The sequence below is a fragment of the Hippoglossus hippoglossus genome, chromosome 5 (assembly GCF_009819705.1).
Source record: "Hippoglossus hippoglossus isolate fHipHip1 chromosome 5, fHipHip1.pri, whole genome shotgun sequence".
Lineage (NCBI taxonomy): Eukaryota > Metazoa > Chordata > Actinopteri > Pleuronectiformes > Pleuronectidae > Hippoglossus > Hippoglossus hippoglossus.
In genome coordinates, this window is record NC_047155.1 from 28,411,898 (window position 1) to 28,436,283 (window position 24,386).

Genomic DNA, 24,386 nt, shown 5'->3' on the forward strand with positions numbered 1-24,386 from the left:
TAGAAACTCTGGCATAGGCACATAGTCATTGTGCTGCACCAGGAGTAACCCAGGGCCCACTGCACCAGCGTAAGGTCTGACAATCGCTGAGGATTTAGTCCCCATACCTAACAGCAGGGTACCATTGGCTATGACATGGAGTTCTGTGACCCTCCTAGGATATGTTTCCCCAGACCATCACAGACCCACCGCCAAGCCGGTCATGCTGGATGATGTTACAGGCAGCATAACGTTCACCACATTGTCTGCAGAGTCTTCCCCACATGTCACATGTGCTCAGTGAGAACCTGCTCTCATCTGGGAAGAGAACAGGGCGCCAGTGCAGGACCTGCCAATTCTGGTGTTCTCTGGAGAATGGCAATAGAGCTGCACGGTGCTGGGCTGTGAGCACAGGTCCCACTAGAGGATGTCGGGCCCTCATGCCACAAGCATGGAGTCTGTTTCTGACAGTTTGATCAGAAACATGCACATCTGTAGCCTGCTGGAGGTCATTTTGTATGGCTCTGGCAGTGCTCCTCCTGTTCCTCTTCACACAAAGGAGCAGATACCGGTCCTGCTGCTGGGTTGATGCCCTTCTACGGCCCTGTGCAGCTCTAAAACTAGATAAGAATCCATCAGGAAGAAAGGAGACAGCAATTGTCTGTGGCCACCACATGTAGAACCATTCTCTTTTTGGGGGTTTTCTTGCTCTAGCCTCTCCATTGCACCTGTTGTCACTTTCATTTGCACCAAAGCAGGTGAAACTGATTAATTATCACCTGTGCTTCTTAAATGGACACATTGATATCCCTGAAGATTAACTGACTCAGTTTTATACTGAGACGATTAAGTGTTTTGGAGCAGTGTAATAGTCAGCAGAAAGTCTGCAGAAGTCGATGTGAGCGCACAGCAGGCTGGATTCACAACGAGCTATGATGCTTGTAGATGCAAAATTGAAAAAACAAACAAAAAGAAAACAAATATCTCACAGTGAAAAAGCGGAGTCATACACATAGAAGACAGAGACGAAGATGTCAAGAGAGTTTGTGGTGATAAGAGCTGACAATGGTGTCTGCACCACCTCGCCTGAAAGTGCGCTATTGTGAACATGTCTGTGCAGAGAACCTCCCGCTGTGTTGTGCGTGTGTGAAAAGCAAACTGCGGGTAAAGTCCAGACCCAATTCTCCAGACTTCATCCGCAGGTCATGTCTGTAACGGCTTTAGGGTGTTTTCACACCTTCACATTTTAGTCCAGTTAAATCAGAGTCTGGGTCAATTTGTTTCGTCAGGTGTAAACACGGAAAACTCATCCAGACCCTTTAGTACTAAATGAACTCTGTGGTGGTGAAAATGTGATCTGACCTTGATGCGATGTACTGAGAAAAGTTGACCTAAACTGCTTCGGTAGCCAGGTGTGCTTTGCATTCTGGGATGCAGCAGATCAGGCAAACTGTGGCAGCAGTTGCTGTTGCTCCAGGATAAATTGTAGAGCAACATATGCTATATCTATAAATGCTCTATTCAAGGACAAAAGAACATCTTCCTGTCCTTACTTTCTTGCTCCCACCCCTGACTTAGCTGACTAAAAAGCAAAACATTTTCACAGGGCTTGTAACTTTGCTCATTAGCGCATTTGGTTCACCTAGATTATTCACTGTGTGAAAAGAAGTCAAACCAAGCAGAAAACATTTTAAGTTAACCAACTCGTGAACTGATTCAGGGCAGGGCAATAAACTAAAGAGTTAAACAGCTTGCATATCAAGTCTTATTTTACCCTCTACTTATTGTCTGTGATAACATCAGATTTCCCCATAGTCAAAGAAATAAAAACTGTGTCCAGGTCTTGTGGCTGTTCAAAGATATTATCACAACACAGAGAGTCAAGGGAGTTAATCATAGTGGACGACAGGAGAAAAGGGTTTTTTTAACTTTGAAAGTCGCACTTCCATCACCCCATTTCCATTTCAATTACTTTGATAGTCAGGTCATTTTGAGACTAGACTAAAAGTTCAGAACCTGTCATATCAGTCTGATAAAAGTTTATAGCCTGTCATGCTGTTATCTGCTGCCTACGTCTGTGTACAATGACACAGCTACAAATAAAAGGTGTGTGACTCCAATGACAAAATGAGATCTGACTCAGGGTCTCCTTGGCTGACGATTCGAATCATCAATATTTAGGACGCTGCCCTACAAACTAGCAGATCGTGCTGGAGGGATAATCCTGAATGGGTAATCCAGGGATTTCTATAGTAATTTACTTTGTTTTAGCACTGGAGGTGGGTGACCCAGCCTGAAGAGAAAGACCCCCTCCACTAACATTATTAAACTGTTTTAGATCTGTATGAAATAAAGTCTTAACCTTCGGGGGAAAGAACAGAACTGTGATTTTACACAACTGCCATATATTCATAGTGTGGCTATGTTTGTTCAGGCCATCAAATAAATTCATCATGAGATGGAAAAAACATAGATGATGTTAAATGATTGCTGCCTTCAATGTCAAGTCTACAACAAAGTTGGATTAGGAAAAAAGGTTTGTACTCAAATTCATTAAAACTAATTACTAGTGCTAATTCATTGCGGTGGAGTTTTGTGAAACATGACAACCCAAATAACGAGTTACAACAGAAACAAGCAAATTAAACCTTATGAGCTCACCTCTGGCAGGTTGGCACAGTTGGACTTGACTTCATACTCAATATAGGCTGCCTCCACTCCCGCTTCTTTACCCATCTGTGTGTAGCACAGGTCTCTGGTGGAGTTGATCCTGCGGTCAACATCTTCTAGATTAAACATGCAGAGGGCAGAGTCTTCACTGAGCCGAGTTGATGAAGCCAAATGAGTGGAGAAGACACCAAGAAGAATGTCAGAGTCTTGATTAGCAGCATCATCCTTGGAGAGCCCGAGTTGAACAGCTTGTAGCAAGTTATAAATTTTCCCTGGCCTGGAACGGCACGTTAAAGGTACTTCTACATAGGAGTAATAGGACTGGTCGTCCAAACATACTCGAGAGACATAAGTGCGGTATTCACGTGATTGTGATTTTAGGTCCCGTCTGTAGAAGAGGAAGTATACATGCTGTCGGTGGGCAAACGAGGCCACAAAATGATGGTCATATTCTGAGAGACGGCCAGCCACAGCCAATTTAGCAGTCTCCTCGTAAGAAAAGATGGGATCGTGGGCAAGGTTTCTTGTGGAAATAGGTGGATGGCTGCTGGTGTAACCCCGGCCCACAAACAGAACTGACTGCCCGGCAGGATTTGACCAAACAACAAGCCCAACAGTACTAACGTTGGGGTGGTTAGCTGCTACATATTGGGTATCCACTGGCTTTGTGGTGGAGAATCGTACCTCATCCACATTTTCCAAGTTACGTTTCTGACATATTCCCTGGTTGACACTCCCACAGGTGATCAGTTCCATGGCATAAGGATCAACCAACAGGAGCTTGTTGTGATTATTGGTGGTCCTAGCCTGAGGGCAGTTACTCTTAGTAACAGGAGGTAAGCAATCCCGACTGTCCGTGACAGGTCCAGTGTCATTCTGGCGTTCATGTTGGAGGTATCGATTCAACTGGAACAGGTGATCTCGGGCCCCGATATAGACCAGACCCACGGTGGGGTTAGGATGCAGGGCCAAGTGCTCAAACACAGTGTTATTCCGGACAAAGGTGGGATAAGGACTTGAGGGGGAGGAGTCTGACCCTTGGGCAATGCCACTGGGTAATGAGACCAAGGGCCAGCCAATGGCTGGCAGCAGGAGAGACAGCAGTGTCCGAACTGCTAACACTGAAAGACCACGCACCGTCCCCGGAGGCATGGCAGCAGAGCTGAGGGAAAGACGACAAGAAAAGTTGTTACAAACAATGTCTCAATTCATTATAGGAGTTACCATGTTACAATCCTCCATATAAACACTTTACTACATGGATCCTCTTTTGATCACACGTTACTGCAGACACACTTATGGATACAGTTTGTCTTTGAATTTTATTACTTAAATTTAAGGCTCTTTTACATATATGGACTTGATCAACATGTGTTTTGTTCCAACAATTATAGAAAACTAGATGGCTAATGTTGTGATCAGACTGCTCCTTTTATAGGTCTTTGAGTCATTGGCCCTTGGAGATCTGATCACAAGTGGACAGCTCTAAGTTCATCTGTTCACACCTGACATTACAATGTGTCCAGAATGTGTCTCCTAAACTATAAGCTATTAAAGCCAAACATGTCATATCAGCAAGCTCCATATCACCACCATCAGCCTGGACTGGTATCACAAGGCAGAGTTTTCCTGATCGGCACTAGATCAGCAGTCCGTTATCACTATGTGTGAATTCTTCAAAGACTTCCAAGATTAGAGAGGCTCACGGACGCGGCGAAGACGCGGCGAAGACATCTGATTTCAAACTTACTGGAAATCTTGTTGGAGTCAGCGAGAACTATAGCCAATCTGAGTGCAAGATGGGGTGAGGTATTGAAGGTACATGCAGTGTGCTGAAATGAATGAAAGACTCCCTATTCATAGACAACAAGTCATGTGGTGTAATCTACGCTCAAATAGTTCCACAAATGGGCTCAAAATGTAATCGTCATCCCTTCATGATTTGATTGGTTTTCTTCTGCAGATAAACCATGTTAATAAAAAAACAACACAAATAAAACAATTGTTAAAAAAGAAAATATGCATTACACTTTTAAAATCTGCAACTATATCAAGTGGCATTCATTTGCTTAAACAGTCTAAGGAGGCTCCTTCAACATAATAAATAATCAGAGACATCAGCGCCTCACCATTTGTTTCCAGTGGTGTTTTATAGAGGCATGTCACCTCTTGACCTCCCAGCAGCATGGGTTTAAAAACACACCCCTCTGGACACAACCTGTAACACAAGGGAGAGAGAAGATACATGAGTTGACTCTGCACTTAGACACCCAGTAAAAGTTTGGGCAGAAAATGCAAAGATGGCAAACCTTGTCCTAAAATACATTATTGTGGGCCAATCACATGCCTGTGTGTTTACTGCAAACACAGACATTCAAACTCCTTGTATTTTTTGGCATCACTGCAGTTCACTAAAAGTCATGGGAAGCTCATTCCCATTGTAATTCCTGTCAGTAAAAAAATCTTCAGAAAAAGCCAAGTTGAGTAGCCCAAGAGGGCTTTCAGTGCCCCACATACTGTCCCAGTATACAACCCGCCTTCATTGCTAGGATAAAAGGTACAAAACCTTTGGTTTCAGAGGCCCTGCCAGAAAAACAAGTTGCTGTGTTGAAAAAGAACCTTGAGAGCTGTAGAGCTCCTTTGTTTTTGCTACCAACTCTTAATTTTTTTCTTAGTTTGTGGAATACTGTGATGTTTCCTCTAATTATAACTGCTAAATTACACTCAATTCAGTTTTTCACTCCGTATAGAGTATATCCCTCTTCTTTCTGCTTACTATCTCGCTCTTCTATCCACCTCTCCTCCTACTCGTCTCCCATCACTGACACAGAAGCAGGATTAGTTCTTTCGAGTTCAGGCAGATCTCCAGTGAGCTTATTCAAAGGGGAGGTTGGGAAAAAGACAGAGACAGACTGAAAAAGACACTATTCACTCCACTGAGCAGACCAAATCTCACCCAGTGAGCTTTCATGCCCTCACACACTCACACACGCAATGCTTTCCTGCCACACTAAGAGCATTAGAAAGCTTACTTTGTTGGTGGAAATCTCCTCTTTGTGAGAATGAGGGTAAAGTCCTGGCGAGAGTCCAAAAATGGAAAGAACGAAAACAAAACTTAAATTTTTTGGTGCATAATAATTACAATCTGTGATATTTATATATAATATCTAATAGGTAAGTAGGACTAACTGCACTTCCAGTACAAGCAGCTGATTGATCTCAGTGCCTAACCCTAAAAGTTATCCAATCAGATCTAAAGAGTGAAATATAGAGTCCCTGGCAGAACTAACTCTTTAGGCATGCTATTTAACCATGTTGGAAATCCTGTGTCTAACGTTGTTCCAAAAAGCCACAAAGTAAAAAGTTAGCTGTGATAGAAGGGTTTGTGAGTGTGTGATATAATAAAATATGGATAATGGTGCACAACTTTTTGACCATCTCTCCAGGAAATCATTCACAGTGTTAAACTTGGGTTGTTTCTATGGCTCCATCCACACTACTACATTTTCTTCTGAAAATGCATCAACTCTGAAACAGATACGCCTGCCGTCCACAATACTCCAGAGGTTTCTGCAAAAACTGAGAAGTTTAGAAATGCTGCCGGCCCCATTTCAGTTTGAAAACTGGGAGGCTGTGTTGTAGTGTGGACGGGCAGAAGAGAAGATGTATGGAAACAAAGATGTACACATTCTCAACCACTTGCCGATTTGGTCTTTTCGGTCACATAGTAGCCTTTGCTGACTTGTCAGGCTCCTATAACATGATCCCCTTCTGGAGAAAATTACAGACATTAGCCTTGGTTACCCGTGTAGAACACAACATGGGTAATCAAATACAGGTGCTGCTGACCCTGTTGTCTTTGCTAACAGCTGTTATGTAGTTAAATTCTGCATATTAAAATGATTCAACTGTTTACATGTGGAATAGACAAGCTATTATTCAAGCAATTCCTGTGCACACTGGCACACGCATGTCCAGTGTGCGTCTTCACCTGTGCTATTCTGAACAGGGAATAAAAATTATACTTAATGCGCATGTGTACGGAGAATTTTAGTTGGAAAATGCCATTTTTAAACAAAAACAGTTGTACGGACATAGCCAATGAAAAGTGCCACATACCGCATGTAAGGAATGAAGAAAAATGTTAGTAAAAAAAAAAAATTTGTATCTCTGTGCCACTGGCACAGTGTGAATTGAGTAAAAACTCTAGTTGCAGAAAATGGTCGACACAGTCACCCCCCCTCCCAAGGTTAGATGGCATGCAGTTCAGTCATATCCTGCTTAAACTAAAACACACACTTCTCCTTTGGAGGTGGGGCGAGTAAGTTTCTATAACTTGGTTAAAAGCTACAGCTCTGCTGCTGCACAGCGTGAACTCTGTAGTCAGCATGTCACAATTCTCTGGTGGAAAGAGCTTTACAGCTCCGTACAGATAATCCTGAGAAACCAGCTCAGACCCTGAAGAGGCAGAGACACAAATGACTGTTCAGAATGTCCAGGAATTTACTTTAGAAAAATACTTCAACAAACAGTGTTACCCCACTTTACTCCACCAGCCTACGGTATCTGCCAGCTAGACATATAATAATGCATTATGGGTAACATTGTCCAATTTGAGCACAGGGTTGTCTTTTCCGATAACGCTCACAGTTTGCAGGCTGTCCCTCTACTTATCTGAGAATAACAGAGCAGTCAGGTCCTCATCTTTCGAAATTCTAAATTTGGTGAAATATGGACAAAAAATAAATAAATTGGTTGCCATCACTCCAGGCCTCCCTCTTCCTGCACTGAATAATTGAATCAGGTTCAACTTCATTCAGAGTTTGAGTAACATGAGAACAAGACAATGGACTCCTGATTTAATTCTTTCACGTTGAAATAAATAAATAAATGAATCCCATTTTGCTTCCAAGTGGAAGTTTTTCTATCGGTGACTTCAGCCAAAGGTATCAGTGTGATGTGAGGTGAGATGAGGAAATGTGTGCCTATAATTGCTTTATCTAAATGTTCCTTTACTTTTAGGTAATGGAATCCACTTTGTTCCAGCTTAGTCTACAGAAACAGTAACTTGATTCATGTAATGGAATATGCAGGAGATATTCCAACAAACTAAAGAAACAGGAAAGAATACAATAAAAATGTTGTTGGCATTGTGAGTGAGTTTCAGGGGTAGGATTGCCAAAACAGTTAGTACTTCCACTCTTTATTTCCTAATTACTGAGTACCACATTGACAACCTGTAATGCCCTTCCTTAATATTATATAAACAGTTGAGCAGTGTTTTGGCATCTGAAAAAGTGGCCTTCCTTGATAGTATTACATTTTTCAAATGGGATCTATAAGCATCACGCCACATTAAACCTGGCCAATGCATTTCAGAACACAGTGCAGTTTTTGGTCTGAACATTTAGTAAATGATTATATTAGAAGATCAGATGCTTCCCTGATGGTACAAGCAGAATCTGAAGTGCCAAACCCCTTCGTACATGCAGTACTGTATATCATGACAATAGAATTTGTAAAACAGACTTATGAATTTATGTTTTTAAAAAAACAATATCAGCATTTCCCACAGATTTTTCTATATTCTCCAAATTTAATATCACTTTAGGCCTTAAAAAGCCAACATTTTCTGGCTATTAAAATATTGCTTTTTGAAGGTGGTGATAAGTGTTGCCTAGAAATGCTGAATCATCTATACCATTGAAGGTGTATATTTTCCCCAACCACTTGATTCACTTTGCCATTTATTTGATGCTCCATTGCTAATGAAAACTGAACTAAAAAGCTATTTTATAACACTGAAGAAGGTATGGCCATTCAAAATTAAAGATCATGGGAGGATGGTTTCCACAAAGCTTTGAAACTGGAACAGGATTAACTTTGAATTAGGCAGCCAATCTGTGTAAAAGTACAACTTTAACTGTTGTCAGAATACTAGAACAACTGCGTGATGTTGATGGTGGTTCAGAGAACATACATTCCTGAGTTGTTCCAAGACTTGTTGAGATGACAGGTAATTTTGGGGCCTGTAGCAGATGGACAGGAGTAGAAGTATAGGCAAACCAAAGTCAAACCAAAGTTTACCATCCTCAGTCCACTAGAAAGGGAGTGGACTGATGCTGCAGCCAAAAGACTACACAACACAACGGAGCATTCCTGAGAGGCACATTCAATTGAGCCATCATACGCTACATTGAGTGCAGCCTTTCATTCATTTTCAATTCAGCTATCCTACATTCTGGAAGAGACCAGAAGGGACCACAGCAGAGGGGGGGCCAGACCATAACTGAGGTGAAAAGACTGGCACAGGGACATAAGCGGACAGAAACTGGGTTACAGGAAGACAATGGTGAGAGGGGAAGACGGGGGTGAGCTCGCCGCAAACAAGTACTTGCAAGCCTCAGTGCTCACTGAGAACTGATGGAATGTGACTAATGATGATAAGCCAGGGAGAGAGAGAGAGAGAACCAGAGAGAGGGAAGAGGAGGATGAGGCGGCAATTAATTACGGTGCCTACCCATAATACTCTATTCAACACGCAGTCATTTTCAGATAGACTGGGAGAGGAAACAAAGCTAGTTTCTAATTAGTAACATGATTGTGAGCATAAACAATCAAACATGCACAAGTAGACACAACAACAAGGTGAACAAATGAGGTCACTTGTTAACTAGTTCTCCTCTGGATACTCAGAGACAGAACAAATCTACACTACAACTGCCTAGACCTGTTCTGAGGAGGACCGGGCTGTATGTACAACTTCCTGCAGTGTTTTATCTCAAACAGTTGTAATCTATGAAGGTATAATACATTTTTCAATACAATTCATTCAAAACTGACCATGAATCTAAAAATTAACCAATTTAAGTAATTTGATCAGGTTCAAACAAAGCAGAATCCTTGTGCTGCATTTAGGCCATATCAGCAGAACTGGATGAACCTTCTGTCATTAATCTTGGAAGCATTCATGCAGGATCACTAATCCTGTGATCCTACTATATAACAATAATACAACATAGCAATTTTTATATGTAGCACTATGGGTGTTCACAATTCGTACTATTTTTTTATTTTATAATTAACAATACAGGTAAATCAAATTATTATCATTAACAACTGAAACAAGATGTGCACAGTCATTAATCCGCTCAATCAACCATACAGTTAATAATAAATTTGCTAATTTAAAGATTGGCAGAAGTTCCAATAACCTCAGCGATGCCTAGCTGATGTTAGCAGTTTTCCCACTCTGGATTCATTTAAAAATAGACTCAGTGACGTTTTCTTCTGATTAGTATAACTTAAAGGAATTAACTTCATCAAAACAATGTAGCGTTAGTGTGACTGTACTGTCAACTGCTACAGTTTCTCCCACTCTGCTTTAAGCTCTTTAGTGACTATTAATAACAGATTCATGAGTCATATTATGACTGAAACTGGCCCATTTCACTTAGCGTGCTGTATCTTGAAAAATTGCTGATGAAGATGTTGTAGCTGTACCCTGTACCTCCACAGCTATTCCATATAAAGTGTGAGATAACATTTCTGTATGACAAAATGAAACAAAACCAGACTGCTGACACATAAGCACCTGAACTACTAAATCTTTCTGATCCCTTGCTTTTTAATACATCAGATTGTCTATCATTACTTTACTGTACTGTTTCAAAACGAAACGTAGCCTCAATAGTCTACCCATTGGCACTGGAGCTGGAAAGCCCGGCTGGCTGGCTGCCAAGATGTTATTTACAGAGAAACCCCCAACAATTGCTGTCCATCTAAAAGAACACATTCCTCCACGGCTGATGAACTTTACAGAGAGACAGGGGGTGAGGAGGAGGGGAATCATCGCCCTGCGCTCTCTTCCGGAAAATGTCCTTCCAGAAATGAAGACATGAAAGTTCCCTGGTTTTCACAATCAGGCCCTTTTAAGGGATGAAGTTGCTCAATATGACATGACAGAGGGCTTTTCTGGACGTGTTTCAGTGATCAGGGAAGAGCCACTTGTTGCTGCAGGAGCTGGGTGGATAAAGGAAGTTCCCATGGTTGTTAAACTTTATGGCCCCACAGAAATCACCCTAGGGGGACAGAGGCCTGGATACAAGGGAGGATGGATATCCAAGTCTCAATGGCTTTGACCAAACGTGTGCAAGCGTTTCCTCTTTCTTCTTCATATATCAGTGTTGCTCAGGTCAAATATGATGTCAGCCACAGGACAATGCATGCATGGTGTTAAGCCCCAATTTGCATTTTACGCTTTTCATGTCAACTGAGACAGTTTTTTTTTTTTCATTTTGACTTAATGAAAGAGACTTCTATCTCAATTATGACTAACATCCTACTCTGACAGAGTTTCATTGAAAACAGCAGAGAATGTCACCACAGACCTCTTACTGAGTCAGTAAATGTAAGGCAACAACTGCATTAAGGCTGCAGAGTATTAGTGTGACATACTCCTGCTCAGGAACAACACAAACATTATAAAATAAAACAATATTTCTACCAGCTAGGGTTAGGTAAAACACGATGAAAACTAAAACTGTTTAAAGTTGACAATTGAAACAAATAAACAAATTTAAATCAGTGCCTTCTATTTTATTGGGAGTAGTGTCAAAATATTGTGTCAAGCAAACAAAGAAGAGGGAGAAATGAGCAACGACTCCAATCACACTACAATAGTCCCTTAAGTCATGTCAACATGATGAAGGGGAAGGTCTGTGGTGGAATTAGATTTTAAGGGGCATAAATGAGAGCAGGTAGGGAGTCACTGGTGCTATCATAAACAAACAGCCACAGCTGCCAGACAGGAAACTATAAAAGTCTGTAGAGTTTATCAAGGTCGTAACTCGGATGGAGACAGGTGCGGCTGGCACCACACAAGTCAGTGGCACAAGCAATAACTTCTGAATGCACTCAAGCAGAGACACAATATTGCTTGAGGGAGAGCCATATCTCACACATGGATATTATTTGGCGTTGAGACAAACTGTTGTTGGTGTCTTCATTGATATTACAGTGGAGCCGTGAAAAACAAAGAGAAATGAGGCAAGTTGAGACAAAACGCACTACAGAGCACAACATGTACACAGCACACTGCCAGTACCTGTCCTGTATGTCTGCCTTTATCTCACACTCCACTCTTTACACAGTTGTGAATGTTGTGATATTAACATGGCAAATCTATCACCAAATGCTGTATTTTTACAGTACTAATTTAAATAAAGAGTATTACAGTTAAATGATTTCTAGTGTGTAGATGTTCAGATTTGTGCCAACTATGTAAGAGGGGAGAGAAAAAGTGGTTACAAAAAATGTATATAACACTAATGCACATCTATTTAAAACAGTGTAATGTTTGTAATCTGTTGCTGACATGAGTAAAAGTGAAATGCATATGCCCATTATAGACAAATGATATAAAACTGCACTTTCATACCATAAACTAATGATGTGGTTTGATATTGTGTCGTTCAGTTTAATAATACTTACCTTGCTAATTTCATTTCTTTCACTCCAGTATAAATAACACCGGTAAATAAGTAAAGTGTGCATTACAAAGAAAGATCAGATCACAGACACATTTCAGGTTCACACACTCGATGATCCCACTGCAAAATATACCCTGCACTAGGATCCGCCTTATAACAGTGAAGCAATGGTAAACTATAGTGGAGCATGCGTACCTGAGCAGAAGTTGTGGCCGTACTTAAACCAAGTCACCATTTCTTGGAAAGGACACACTTGGAGTGTTTCCCCGCTTCAGGAAACGTACAAACACATTCAGAAAAAATGCCCCGCTATTTTAATCAATCTGAAAATACAAGGCCATACAAGGCCATACCACAAAAAAGTGTTAATTTGTTATAATAAGTTGATTATTTTGTAATAGGCTAATATCATGTGTGCACAATGTGCTGATGTTGTAGTTATAGTTGCAGGTGCAGAGTAGTATGGCCTCCACACCACAGTGGTTTGAGCAAAGTAAATTGGATAGTTTGAGTGTGTTTTCTGTCTCCTAGTGTATAATTCCATTGTTTAGGGCAGTCACTTTGTGTGACAGCTGTCCTATGGGACGTTCACACTGACACAGAATAGAAGGGTGGAGACACACACAGAGATCCACACAAACACACACTATCATTACCAACTTAGCAAACTGAGACACGCTCTTGAACACTGCATTTAACTTAAGCTTCTAAGAGCTTCAACAGGTCTGAGAGTTCAAAGATGTCAGCAGCAGACAGCAGGAAGAGACACTTGACCAGGCCTGAGGATCATTAGACGAGAGAAATTTGGCTTTGACGTTATAATTCAACCATCAAAATGAAACCATTAATTCACCTCCAGCAGGAGGCACTGAACACGTTACCACCTGAAGCCCACAGCACTCTGGCTCAGAGTGAAGATTTAGTGAAGTGAACTGCAGTGAATAGTTCTGCTGTTCCAGCCGAGGCTGCAGTTATCCTGAGGCAAATTACCCAAACACAACCTTCGACACTGGTCTGCTCTGTCCTAGCAGCTCTGGCCCTACCCGCAGCAGATCCTGGGACAGTTATGGACACGAGCGTGTGACTGCAGGCATTGTTTGGGCCCAGTGAGTTTCCACACTGTCGGCCATCTTGCACACACAGGCTGTGTGTTTAGAGTAGACATCGAGGGCTGGTTGGCTGATACGCTGCTCTGCAGTTCTTATCTTGTTTCCCAATTTCCTTTTAAAGCGGCTTCAACACCAAGAGGAGCAACTTTGAGTAAAGTTTTTCCTTTAGTCGTGAGAATCTGTAAACATCTACAACACTTCTCACATAATGTTAATTTCTTAACATTATCTCTGGCAACATGTAAAAATCACTACAACACTCCTACTTGAGTAGATGATAACACTTAAATCAGAAAAGAGGCCAGTGAGCAAACACTTGGACAGTTAAAGCAAATGATCATTTTGATTTTATTGCTCTGAGGAGAGCCTGTGTGTGGACAATGCTTTCAGGCAAATTACACCTTATGTTTTCACATGCTGATTATGGTGGAGAGAAGTATGCACACATTCACTGAAAGAATGCAGAAACTTCTCTGACAGAGAGGAAAAGTAGGAAGGAGACGAGCTATTTTTTTCTGTCGTGTCAATCTCAGCAGCTCGATAAACAGCAGTAATGGGCATACAGGCTGCTGGAAAACTGAGCTATAGTTGTCTCAGTGTACTGCAGAGAACACATGGATGAAATTGTGGTCACCAGGGTTGTGATCAGGGGACGGAGCCGCCGGTGTGAGGTTTGATCGGTACACGCTCTCAACCAATCGAGTCATTCTAAGTTGTCATTCATGATGTTTCACCCTGTTTTTATAATATCAAATTAAATCAGAGTTTAAATCAAACTTAGCGGTAAAATGTGTCACTTGGACAAACATCAGTGTGATACGTATGACATAAAAACTTTGTGAAAATTCCATTTGACATGTCCTATACTGCAGCCAGCCATCAGGGGGCGATTGAGACACTTAGGCTTCACTTTTGGGGAGCTGTCAGGTAGTCCGTCTTTATATACAGTCTATAGTTGTGATGCTTAATGGATGAAAATGCTTAATGGATGAAAAGTTAAGTATGAGCACAACAATGTCTGGCTAAATTATTCATCAAGTCCCTGATGTATTTTTCTATTTATATTCACATACCCACAAATAAAACCACCATTAACACTTTTAAATGAGAAGCACTGAAATGCAACAACATTGGCAGCTTTACAACAGTCTATTAAGGTCTCAGTAAGTGTTACTGATGTTATCCGAGACAAAGTGTTTCTATCTGTTCCAAATGGTCACACTCAAAGTCGGAAAGTCAGCTGTCATAGGATCCTGGCTCCATCTCACTGCCTCCATGAGCTGCTTTATGTGCTGTAGTGGCTGCGTTACAATGAATTGTAGAACTGGAGATAACACTTCATGGTTTCTGACACCCTCTAAGGCATTCATCATGTCATACAACAAAATGACAGAGATTGTTAAATGAAGACTAACACTGATTTGACAAGCTCTGTGCTTGGCACGCTGTGGCCTTCAGGCAACAAACATAAACAGGCTGACAAGCAGAATGCTGACAAATTCACAATTTGGTCAGATTTTGTGATTCTGTCTGAACTCTACAAAACAGAATGGAAACGAAAGTGAAAATATGTTTTTAGAATATTTGGCAAATTACTTTTTAATTTAATTAAAATCGAAAACAGAAAAATCTTATTGAATCTCTAATTGAATCTGAATCTCCCCAAAGTATTCAGATGCTTTACTGTGAAACAGACTGTACTCAGCTGCATCGGGTTTGCTTTATTTATCCTTGGTGTGTCTTGAACCTGACTGGATGGCGCCGCGGAGCCTTGGTACTGTGCTCTCTAGTACTTTTTCTGTTTTTGTTTATTTGTTTTGTTTCCAGCTGTCCCTCTCTGATCACATTGAGCAGGGAGGAACTTTTAAACATCAGATTTTAAATGTATATAGTAGTTAAAATCTTCTGCTTTGTTGTCCTTGCTTTTTTTGTTTATTTGTCTATTCTGTGTATGTACGTTGAGAGCAACGGAAAAACCAGAGTCAAATTCCTTGTATGTGTATGCATACATGGCCAATAGAGCTCATTCTGATTCTGAGTTCACCTGTGATGAACTGAAGTGAATGGACATTGTTTACAAAGATTGTCACAGAGTCACAGACTTGACTACACAAATACACCCAAATGCAGGCAACGCATTATTGACTGATAAATATGCAAGAAAGTGAGGTAAAAGAAATGCTGAGAAAATGATGTGTGTCAGGGATTATAGTTTTTTCTGTCCGCACTATTCGGGCATGGTCTATTGTAACTATTCTCCATTCTTCTGTGGTTTAATTATAATGGTCATTGTCTGATGCTGCTTTGCAAATAGGAGGTTTCAGATAGACAATTATCTGGGATTATCCACTGTCTGCTACTAAAAGTTGGATGAATTTTTGTGACTGCACTCAGTTTTTCATTTGCTCATTAAGTATGTTTATTTTCCTGTTTCAGGCAGAATACATCAAATCTCATCGGGTCATGGCTGTTAACAGAATAATAATCCATCCCTGGAGTGGTTGATTTGAGCAACTGCTTCATGTCATTCGAAGCTGAATAGTTTTTTGTTTTTTAACCAAAAGAAAGCAGTTTGAGGATATTGCTCTGGTAATATGCGATAGGAACTTGTCCCAGTATCTGACATTTTATGACACAGCATTAGCCCAAATGCAATTTAATCAAAAACCCAGATCCATCACAATGTAGCCGCTGGGAACACACATGCAACTTTTTCTTTTCAACTAAGGTTTAATCAGGAAGACTATTCAGAGCCAAATTCCACCATAAATAATGACTATTGACAATAGTCACACAAACCAAATATCTTGTTTTTGAGTGGGGGCACTGTGCTGATTTGTTGGCCTTATCTTAACTCACGCATATTTATTTACTTTGACTGCAGGGTCACAACAGGGATTTTACAAGTTACAACTGTTATTCGACATGTGCAGAGAAGGATGCCTTTATGAAAGGTATTACTGAGTGAGGGAAGGAGCTTTAAAAAAAACAAAGAAATGGGGGAGAGGCAGAGGATGTACTGATGGCTACAGAGATACAAAAAGCAGTGAACAGATGTTTGGGCTGATGGAGGGGGGGCAATAGGAAGAAAGACCAATATTTGGACTCTGCTGGAGCAGAAACGTCATGACTGGCACTGCACAAAAACAAGCTATTATTAGGATTAGTAGTGGGAGAGGGACAGCAGCCAGGCAGATGGATGTTTTTCAGAGATAGAAGTTGAGAGGTTGAGCTCTGGCACCATCAGGGGAGAGGTGAAACTAATGAGCTGCACAAAGAGATTTTGGAAGAACCAACCACAATCGCACACATGAACAAAATACACAATCATGAGAAAAATTGTCACTGTTATTAATTTCTTTAAGCTTCCGCTCAGCAAATTGTAGCAATTTGGGTGGTGAAGCATCATGTAATATACACAGTTTTGAGGAAGACTGTTGATTCACTTGATTAACTTAGCGATTATTAAAGCAAATCTGGGGTCTCTCGAAATCCGGTGCCAAGCCAAAAAGGCACCAGTTCCTACATGGCCAGTTCCTACCAACCGAATCATAACACCGATTTTGGCGCCTCATTTCAGGGGCTGAGATCTGTTCGGAAATAGTTGCCCTGCTTACAGGCAACATATCACCAAACATTCAGTTTTAACATTACATTACAGCCATGTAGAGAGTGGCAATACACATGGCTCTGGCAGCAAGATAAACAATCAACTACAGGATGTAATCATACCTGTTCAGTTTCAAATTGTTCTTCACCTTGGTAGAAGAAATGTCAGTGACAAATAATTAATTCAATCATAGTGTAAATATTTACATATTATCACAACTCAGTATTTAAGGGACACTTTTCCTGACCGCCCGACCTCAAATTTTTAAATAGTCATTACTTTTAAGAAAAGGGAATAAATTACACCACTGTCATCTATCAAGAATATGAACAAATCAAGTAAATAACACACCTACTGATCACCACAGCTGGAAGGTGGCAGTAATGTGCTTAAAAGCTGTTTGCCAGCTGTCATTAAATAGCAAAAGAAGAACTTGCGACTATTAAAGCTGTGAGGAGATTAAATGCTAGTGGACAAACAGAAGAAACTTGCAAAGCCAAAGATGACTACAGATGTCAAAAAGCTCTGTGTGGAACTACTTAAAAAAACTTTGTGTGTGTACCGCACAGAATGTGAAAGTAAAGCAAGTTTGTTTATAATCAATTTTCTATTTTGACCTCATCTGCTATAAATATAAAGTGCATTTTTTAAATGTATTAGCAAGTTTAGTTGTTGCATGGTTTTTTATGTATAATGACACCATTTAAAATCAAACATTTTAAAGCAAAAAATGGCAAAAGCTGTGTGAATGTCAAAGCTTATGTGGTGAAAAGATCAGAGTTACTGTGTGAAATGTGGACACAGGACAGTTCTCACAGAAGCTGCAGACACTTTGGTTAGCGAGCAGTTTTTCAAGCACGAGTGAGGTACTTTGTAAGATCAGGAATTTTACCTTCAGTTAGGTGGATATGGCTGAGAACAACATTTTGTAACGTGGAAGTTAAGGCGTAATGACAGTAAATGGTCTGATGTAACTAACATGTTCATTGGGGACAGTGGCTACACTATGAACTGTTTTGCTACTTAGATTTCTTTCCATTATCTATTTTTCCTGACTTCTCCTTTTGCATATCTTATTTTTTTTGCAATTTTTCACTGATTTCATATTTTACTGGTTCCTGTAAAGTCAAACATTGGGCCGTTTATGTTCATGGTTCTGAGAATGTATGCATGAATTAATATTATGTACTGAGGAAATCATCAGAAAAACCTATAATCTTGGTTGCTTGCCCTTGGTTTCTTCCAAATTTCACATCACACTGCAGCTTGAACATGTGCAGATGTCTAGTTTTTGGTTTAGAAGTACTTATTATGGTGAAATTCACAGTAGAATTGCTGCTAAACTCAGTGACAGTGTTTTCCTGGTGGCTATTGCTCAGGCCTGAGGGATCCAACTAATCAGAGCACACTGGGGTAAAAGTAATGTGTTGTATGAACATTAAAGTTCAAATATTTAAGTGAAAGGGATCTATTGGCAAATTAAATAAAAACTAATCCTAGTGATATTTTCCCAAGTGTGTTTCATCTAAATTGTATGAATTGTTGTTTTATTTACCCTAGAATGGGCATTTATTTTTAACTACTTTAAATTTACATCAGGAGCAGGTCCTCTCTGTGGAGGCCGCCATGTTTTTTACAGTAGTCCAAACTGGACAAACTAAAAACCTTTTGAGTTTTTATGGCAACTGAAGGTTACCACAGGTTCTCTTTCAAGTTTAGAAGGAGAGGGTGAGGTGAGGAGGATTCAGCTGCAACATGAAACTCCACCACTAGATGTCACTAAATTCTACACACTGAACCTTTAAAGCATTTAAACATTTTCCAGTAGACTGCAGACATTTTTATATGCAACTGGAAATGAGCATAATATGTCCCCTAGATATATAATTGTTAGGAATTAGATTTTGCACTGACATTTTTTGTTGATATATGGTGAGGAAAAATTGAAGTGGACATGTTCAGGTTCTGGAAAAAGATAGGCAATAAAAGACAGAGCTCAGTACAAAATTAGCCTCCAACCACTGTCAGTCCAGACTGACATGCTGCTCACCTCCCAGCACCCACATACACTACACCCTTCTCCCTCTCTCTGTAACCAGTAACATAATCCTCTTTTCGTTATAACACAGGTCTTTCTTCTGAGAAGAGTGAGCTGTTAAAGCCTGAGGAGGATATTAAAGGCCGTGCTCCTGAGGGAAGGGCAGTAGACAGGAAGTTTCGTGGAGAGCATGCGATACACACACACGCACAAACACACCTTTTTCCACACCTTATTGTGTTATTAATGTGGCTGTGAATTTTGTGCTGTTCAGTCTACACTCAACCCATAAAATAAAACAAATGTTTTTTTAGAAATTTCTATTAAAAAAATTGAATCTAAAAACTAAATCTTACTTACAAAGGTAAGACCTTTGATTCAGTGCTTTGTAGAAGTGCTTTTGGCAGAAGTTAGAGTTTTGATTGTCTATGAGCTTTGTACACCTCGGTTTGCTGAAGCTCCATAAGATTGGATGGAAAGTGACCGAACTGCTGTCTTTAGGTCTCTCCTCAGATGTTCTATGGGCTTCAAGTCTGAGCTTTGTCTGGGTCACTCAAGGACACTCAGACTTGTCCTCAAGACACTACAGTGTTGTCTTGGCTGTTTGCCATCACCCCAGTCTCAGGTGTTGTGCAGGTCTTCTTCAAAGACCTCTCTGTATAAGGCAGCATTCATCCTTCCCTCAGTGCTGACCAGTCTCTCTGTGTCATCACAATCCTTCACTGAATTGATGGTATTAGCCAGGTGATGAGCAGTGCTTGGTTTTATTGTTTGCAGTTCTGCCTAAAGGCGAACTCCAAAACCGCTGTCTGACATGAACTCTGGAAAATGTCCACACAATTGGGTCTAGACTTTCGTTCGTTTGTAGCAGAAGGAGATTCTTCAGTCAGACACGTTGGAAATCATGTGTTTTTGTTTACAGTACATCAACACCAGTGTCAGCCCCAATCAACCAAAATTCTCAGTTCTAGTTGTCTTTCCAGGTTGTCATCTTCGTCTGCGTCTTCTATGTGTAAGCCACCACATCCTGAGATATTTATATTGCTTTTTCATTTTTGTATCTGTCGCGTGTTAGGATCCTCATCAACACACCCACTCGCCCGTATTGAATCCTCCAGAGAATCTCCTGCTGCTCTCATGGGCTTAATCAGGCATTATCTGGAGTTGTTACAAGGTGGGCATCAGGAGATACTCTGCCGCAACTGACCAGGACATTTGCATTCCCACATAAATCCCCTCCAGATCATTTCAGGAGATTATCTGGAGTTCCGTGCATGTATAAAAGCAGCTCTTCTGAGCCATGTAGACGCTGCACCACACAAGTCTGATTGATGCTCCTGAAATGATCGTCCTTCCAGCCCATCTCTACAGAGGACCTCTGCAGTTCTGTCAGACAGTTGGGTTCTTGCTCAGCTCCCTGACCAAGCCTTTTCTTCAACAGTTACTCAGCTTAGCATGAAGGTCAAGTCTAGGAAGCGTCCTAGCTCCAAACTTCTTCTATTTCACTGTCATTAAGGCCACTGTGCTGCTGGATCACTTAAAGATTTAGAAATGGTTTTATATCCTTGCTAAACCATCACCTCACCAAAGATTTAACATGGAGGTTTACAGAGAGTTTCTTGGATGTCTTGGTTTGTTTGTTTTTGCCCTCACATGCAGTATAAACTGTGGGACCATATGTATTCAGGTGTGTGACTTTCTAAACTATGTCAAATCGGTTCAGTTTACCACAGGTTAACTCTAGAGACATTTCAAGGATAATTAAATCAAATAGGATGCAACTTAACACAGTCTGTGTCACAGTAAAGGCTCTGATTATATAGGAAATTTAAGAATTTTGACAGAAGGGTTTTTTGCATGAGTTGTAACTTTGTTAGTGTAGTGTAGATTGATTGGGCAAAATGTGAATTGTATTACTTTACTTTTAAAGCTACAAAACAAACAGAAAGTGAAGGGGTCTGAAAAGTCTCTGAATAGACCCAATATAAAGGCTCCATTCTTCGTCTGTCTGAGCAGGAAAAAGAGCAGTACACAGAGTGAAGGGTAAATGTTAGTATGATTGCTGTGTCGTCTGTTCCTCTTTGAACACTAGTGTGTGTGTGTGTGTAAGTGTAACACGCTGCTATACAAAGAGCCTCTTTGTGGTAACATGCGGCTAATGCTGCTTTTCCATAGTTGGCTTAATAAAAACTTTGGGTGTGTGTTGCTTATGGAGCCAGGCTTGTTGCACAACATACATAGGTGAGAAAGAAGCAGTAAAACACTGAGGAGCATATGATCCTACTGGAGAAGCAAAGAAGAAGCCATCCAGCCTATCTACATTTTTAAATAGGCATGAAACCTTAAAGAGCCCGGCACGTTCCGACAGCTGAGTGTCAGTACAAAGACACACACAGACTGAGAATGAAGACAAACATCGAACCAGACTCTCGCACTCGCTCATAAAAAGAATAATAACTAATTATCTGTAAAGAAAGTGTTTCAGCAAAATGTAACTTTCTCTCTAAAAAAAACAGCATCCAAAATGAAATAGATGGGTTTTTTTTAATGAAGCTAAACAAACAGATAAGATCTGTCCCTTATGAAACTGGTGGTTGACCATAGACATCAGATCTGAGCTTTTCCTTGTTTCTTAACTGATATGACTTCGTTCTCAGAGCAGTAGAGAACATGTAGAGTGTGACATCCACCGAGGTCACATGGGGATAAACCTGGACAAATTCTGTCTTCCCAAGCTGGCCACCTAACTTCACCAGGCAATGTCAAATGCCAGGGATTCCTCTTGGAGGTGAGCATAGCCAAGCTGGACCTGCTGCTGCTCCTCTAGACCAGCCTCATCGCTTTGGGGGAGGAAACCACAGCCCAACGGCCTCCTGTGGAGCTCAGGAGGGGGATGTTTTACAAGCTGCTTAAAATGCAAATGTAGTCAATTTCTGAATACGGATTGTGCGTGTGCGTGTGCGTGTGTGCGCACAAGAGGGAAACTATTTCTCGTCTCTGTGGATGCATTTCTAAGTATCTATGCAAGTTCATATGATTAGAACATGCCTTGCAGGGCAGTATTGTACTGAAGTGTGTGGTATGTGTGTAGGACATAATGTGTCACACAATATAATGCAAAACAACGACAAGAGTTACCTTTCAGTGTAATATAACCTAAGAACTGTGACCCTGCCAGAAGCTGTGAGTAATCTCTAACATCGAACCTGCTGTGCCATGGTGGACCGCCTTGAAGGTGGACTAACTGTTGCGGTTTGTGCCACTAGTGAGCACGCCTATTTACAGCTACTGCCGGCTGCAGCAAAGCATGCTGGTCTGAGAAAACTGAAACACAGAGGAATGTAATGGAGAAGAAATGTAAATAAAAAAAATAATGTAGATAAGAGCTCGCTGCATTCCTGTCTGAATCGAGACATGAAGAGAATGTGTTTTCTTCCCTTTGTGCGTGTATCAGACAGAATATTTTCCTTTCTCTCACCTTCCTGTTTTACAAGCCAGAGATTTACAGTGAGGGGCTGAAGAACATGTCTGTCAACCTGGTTATTGGCCTGCTGAGGTAGAGGAGAAGAGAGGAGCTATGCCCCCTCCTTATCACCCACCCTTCAAACCACGTCTGCCCACCACGCCCTCAGACTATCAGAAAGCTGTCTGGCTTCACTGAACTGTTGTCACCGATCCTCCCCCCATACTTTCCTCCCCAGTCTTTCTCTGTGAGATAGACAGCGAGGAAAAGGGCACTTCGCACAGCTCTATAACGAAGCAACACTAATACCCTGTCCACAGTACTGCAGATTTTTTTTAACGAAACAAACTATTCCCTCCATGGGTAGAGCCTCTTCAGACACTAATATTCAGATTTAAACACCTTCCATAGTGCAGATTTTCAAAAACTTTAGTTTCTGTGCATCCGTCTAATGACATCAGCTTATTTCACGCACTGTTGCTTTGTGTATATCAAGGCACTTTGGGCTGTGTGAATCATCACAAATGTTAAAAGCTCACACTAGGGTTGTCAAAGAAAAATCAATACTCAGATACTAATTGATAACAAAAATTAGTAACAGATTAGAAACTCATTTGCAACAGTATACAGTGCATCTTCACCTCCTCCAGTTTGCACAAAACGTCACACAGCACCGCTGCAGACAGGCAGGCACACAGCCGCTCACCAGCAGCCGAACACATGGATGCTAGTTGACGTTCACAACACTGAGTTGCTGTCGCAAGCATAAAACTAACTTAACACGGCAAGTCCTGCTGCTGAAGGGTCTTCGCAACCAGTTTAAGTCGAAAATGAAAAACGCTAAAGTGATGTTGATATTATAGTCTCTTTTGTGCTAATCTTTATTAAAACATGTTTTATGCCTCAGATTTTTTGTCATTTCGAAAATGCCATCAAGTGTTGAGTATTTTCCTGGGTATCGGTATCTAGTTTGAAATTCATGACAACCCTAGCTCACACCGTTTTTCTTGACATGTAAAATGTCAGATGGAACTCTCTGCAAAGTTAAATCTTCACTCTGCATTCATCAAATGAGATATAAAAGAAGAAAGGTGTTTTCACACTTTCTACTGACAAAGTATGTCTGCTGCACTGAGGAAAGCCACATTAACCGAGATCGGCAAAGGAAATTGATTGTGTTAGATCAAAAGAATAACCAATATGAAATACATTACTTTTATGTATAATTCTTCGTGAGGATGTTCAATGACATCTTTGATAGTTGGTGCTACAGAGGTGGGTCAAAAAAGTGTTGTGGTATAATATTGAGTCCTGGTGAAAAACTTGAGAATTTTACCTGCATTGGTTGTCTTCTCTACTTATTGTTTGATCAGATTTAAAATCACAATGAAGCTAAACCAAATTATGTACAGATGTTTTCAAAGAAAAGGATATGTTTATATGGGAAGAACAGATAGGCAGCAAAATACACCTAAAGAGCTCAAATAAGCTATTGGTGCAATCACAGAATCATACACAAACACACAGACAGAAACGCGCACATACATACATACATACATACATACATACATACATACATACACACACACACAAGGTGGGGGACCTCTACTCTGAATTATCCAAATCATCACTTGCATTTTAACAAGGTCTGAGTGACCTGACTTTGGGAGGCAGGTTTACTTTCATCAATGCAGTGTGATAAACCAAAACACTGTGCCAAGGTGAGCAGTCAGGACTTCTGCTACTGGTCCTGGTGAAAAACTCAATAACCCAATTATAGTATTGTACAGATGTTTTCGAAGAAAAGGATATTTTGTTAATATTGGAAGAACTGACAGGCAGCAAAATACACCTAAAGAGCTCAAATAAGCTTTTGGTGCAATCACAGATTCATACACAGACATACAGACACACACTTACACACGCACTGGTTTTATTAGTTATTAGTTTTATTACTGCAAGTATCAGATCAATTGCAATCAATAAAACTGCTGCAAAAACGCATGACATACCACTAAAAACCTTC

At 40.7% G+C, this 24,386-nt stretch overlaps 1 protein-coding gene across 3 annotated transcripts in view; it reads right to left on the bottom strand.

Moving 5' to 3' along the window:
* plxnb1b (plexin b1b) overlaps positions 1-24,386 on the bottom strand; it is a 97,894-nt gene that overhangs the window by 37,509 nt on the left and 35,999 nt on the right. For all 3 annotated transcript variants that reach the window (XM_034584314.1, XM_034584315.1, XM_034584316.1), the window contains exons 3-4: positions 4,779-4,867; positions 2,641-3,811 (exon numbers count right to left, since the gene is read on the bottom strand). In XM_034584314.1, the coding sequence (XP_034440205.1) occupies positions 2,641-3,801 (1,161 nt within the window). In that variant the 5' untranslated portion in view covers positions 3,802-3,811; positions 4,779-4,867. The remainder of the gene's footprint in view (positions 1-2,640; positions 3,812-4,778; positions 4,868-24,386) is intronic.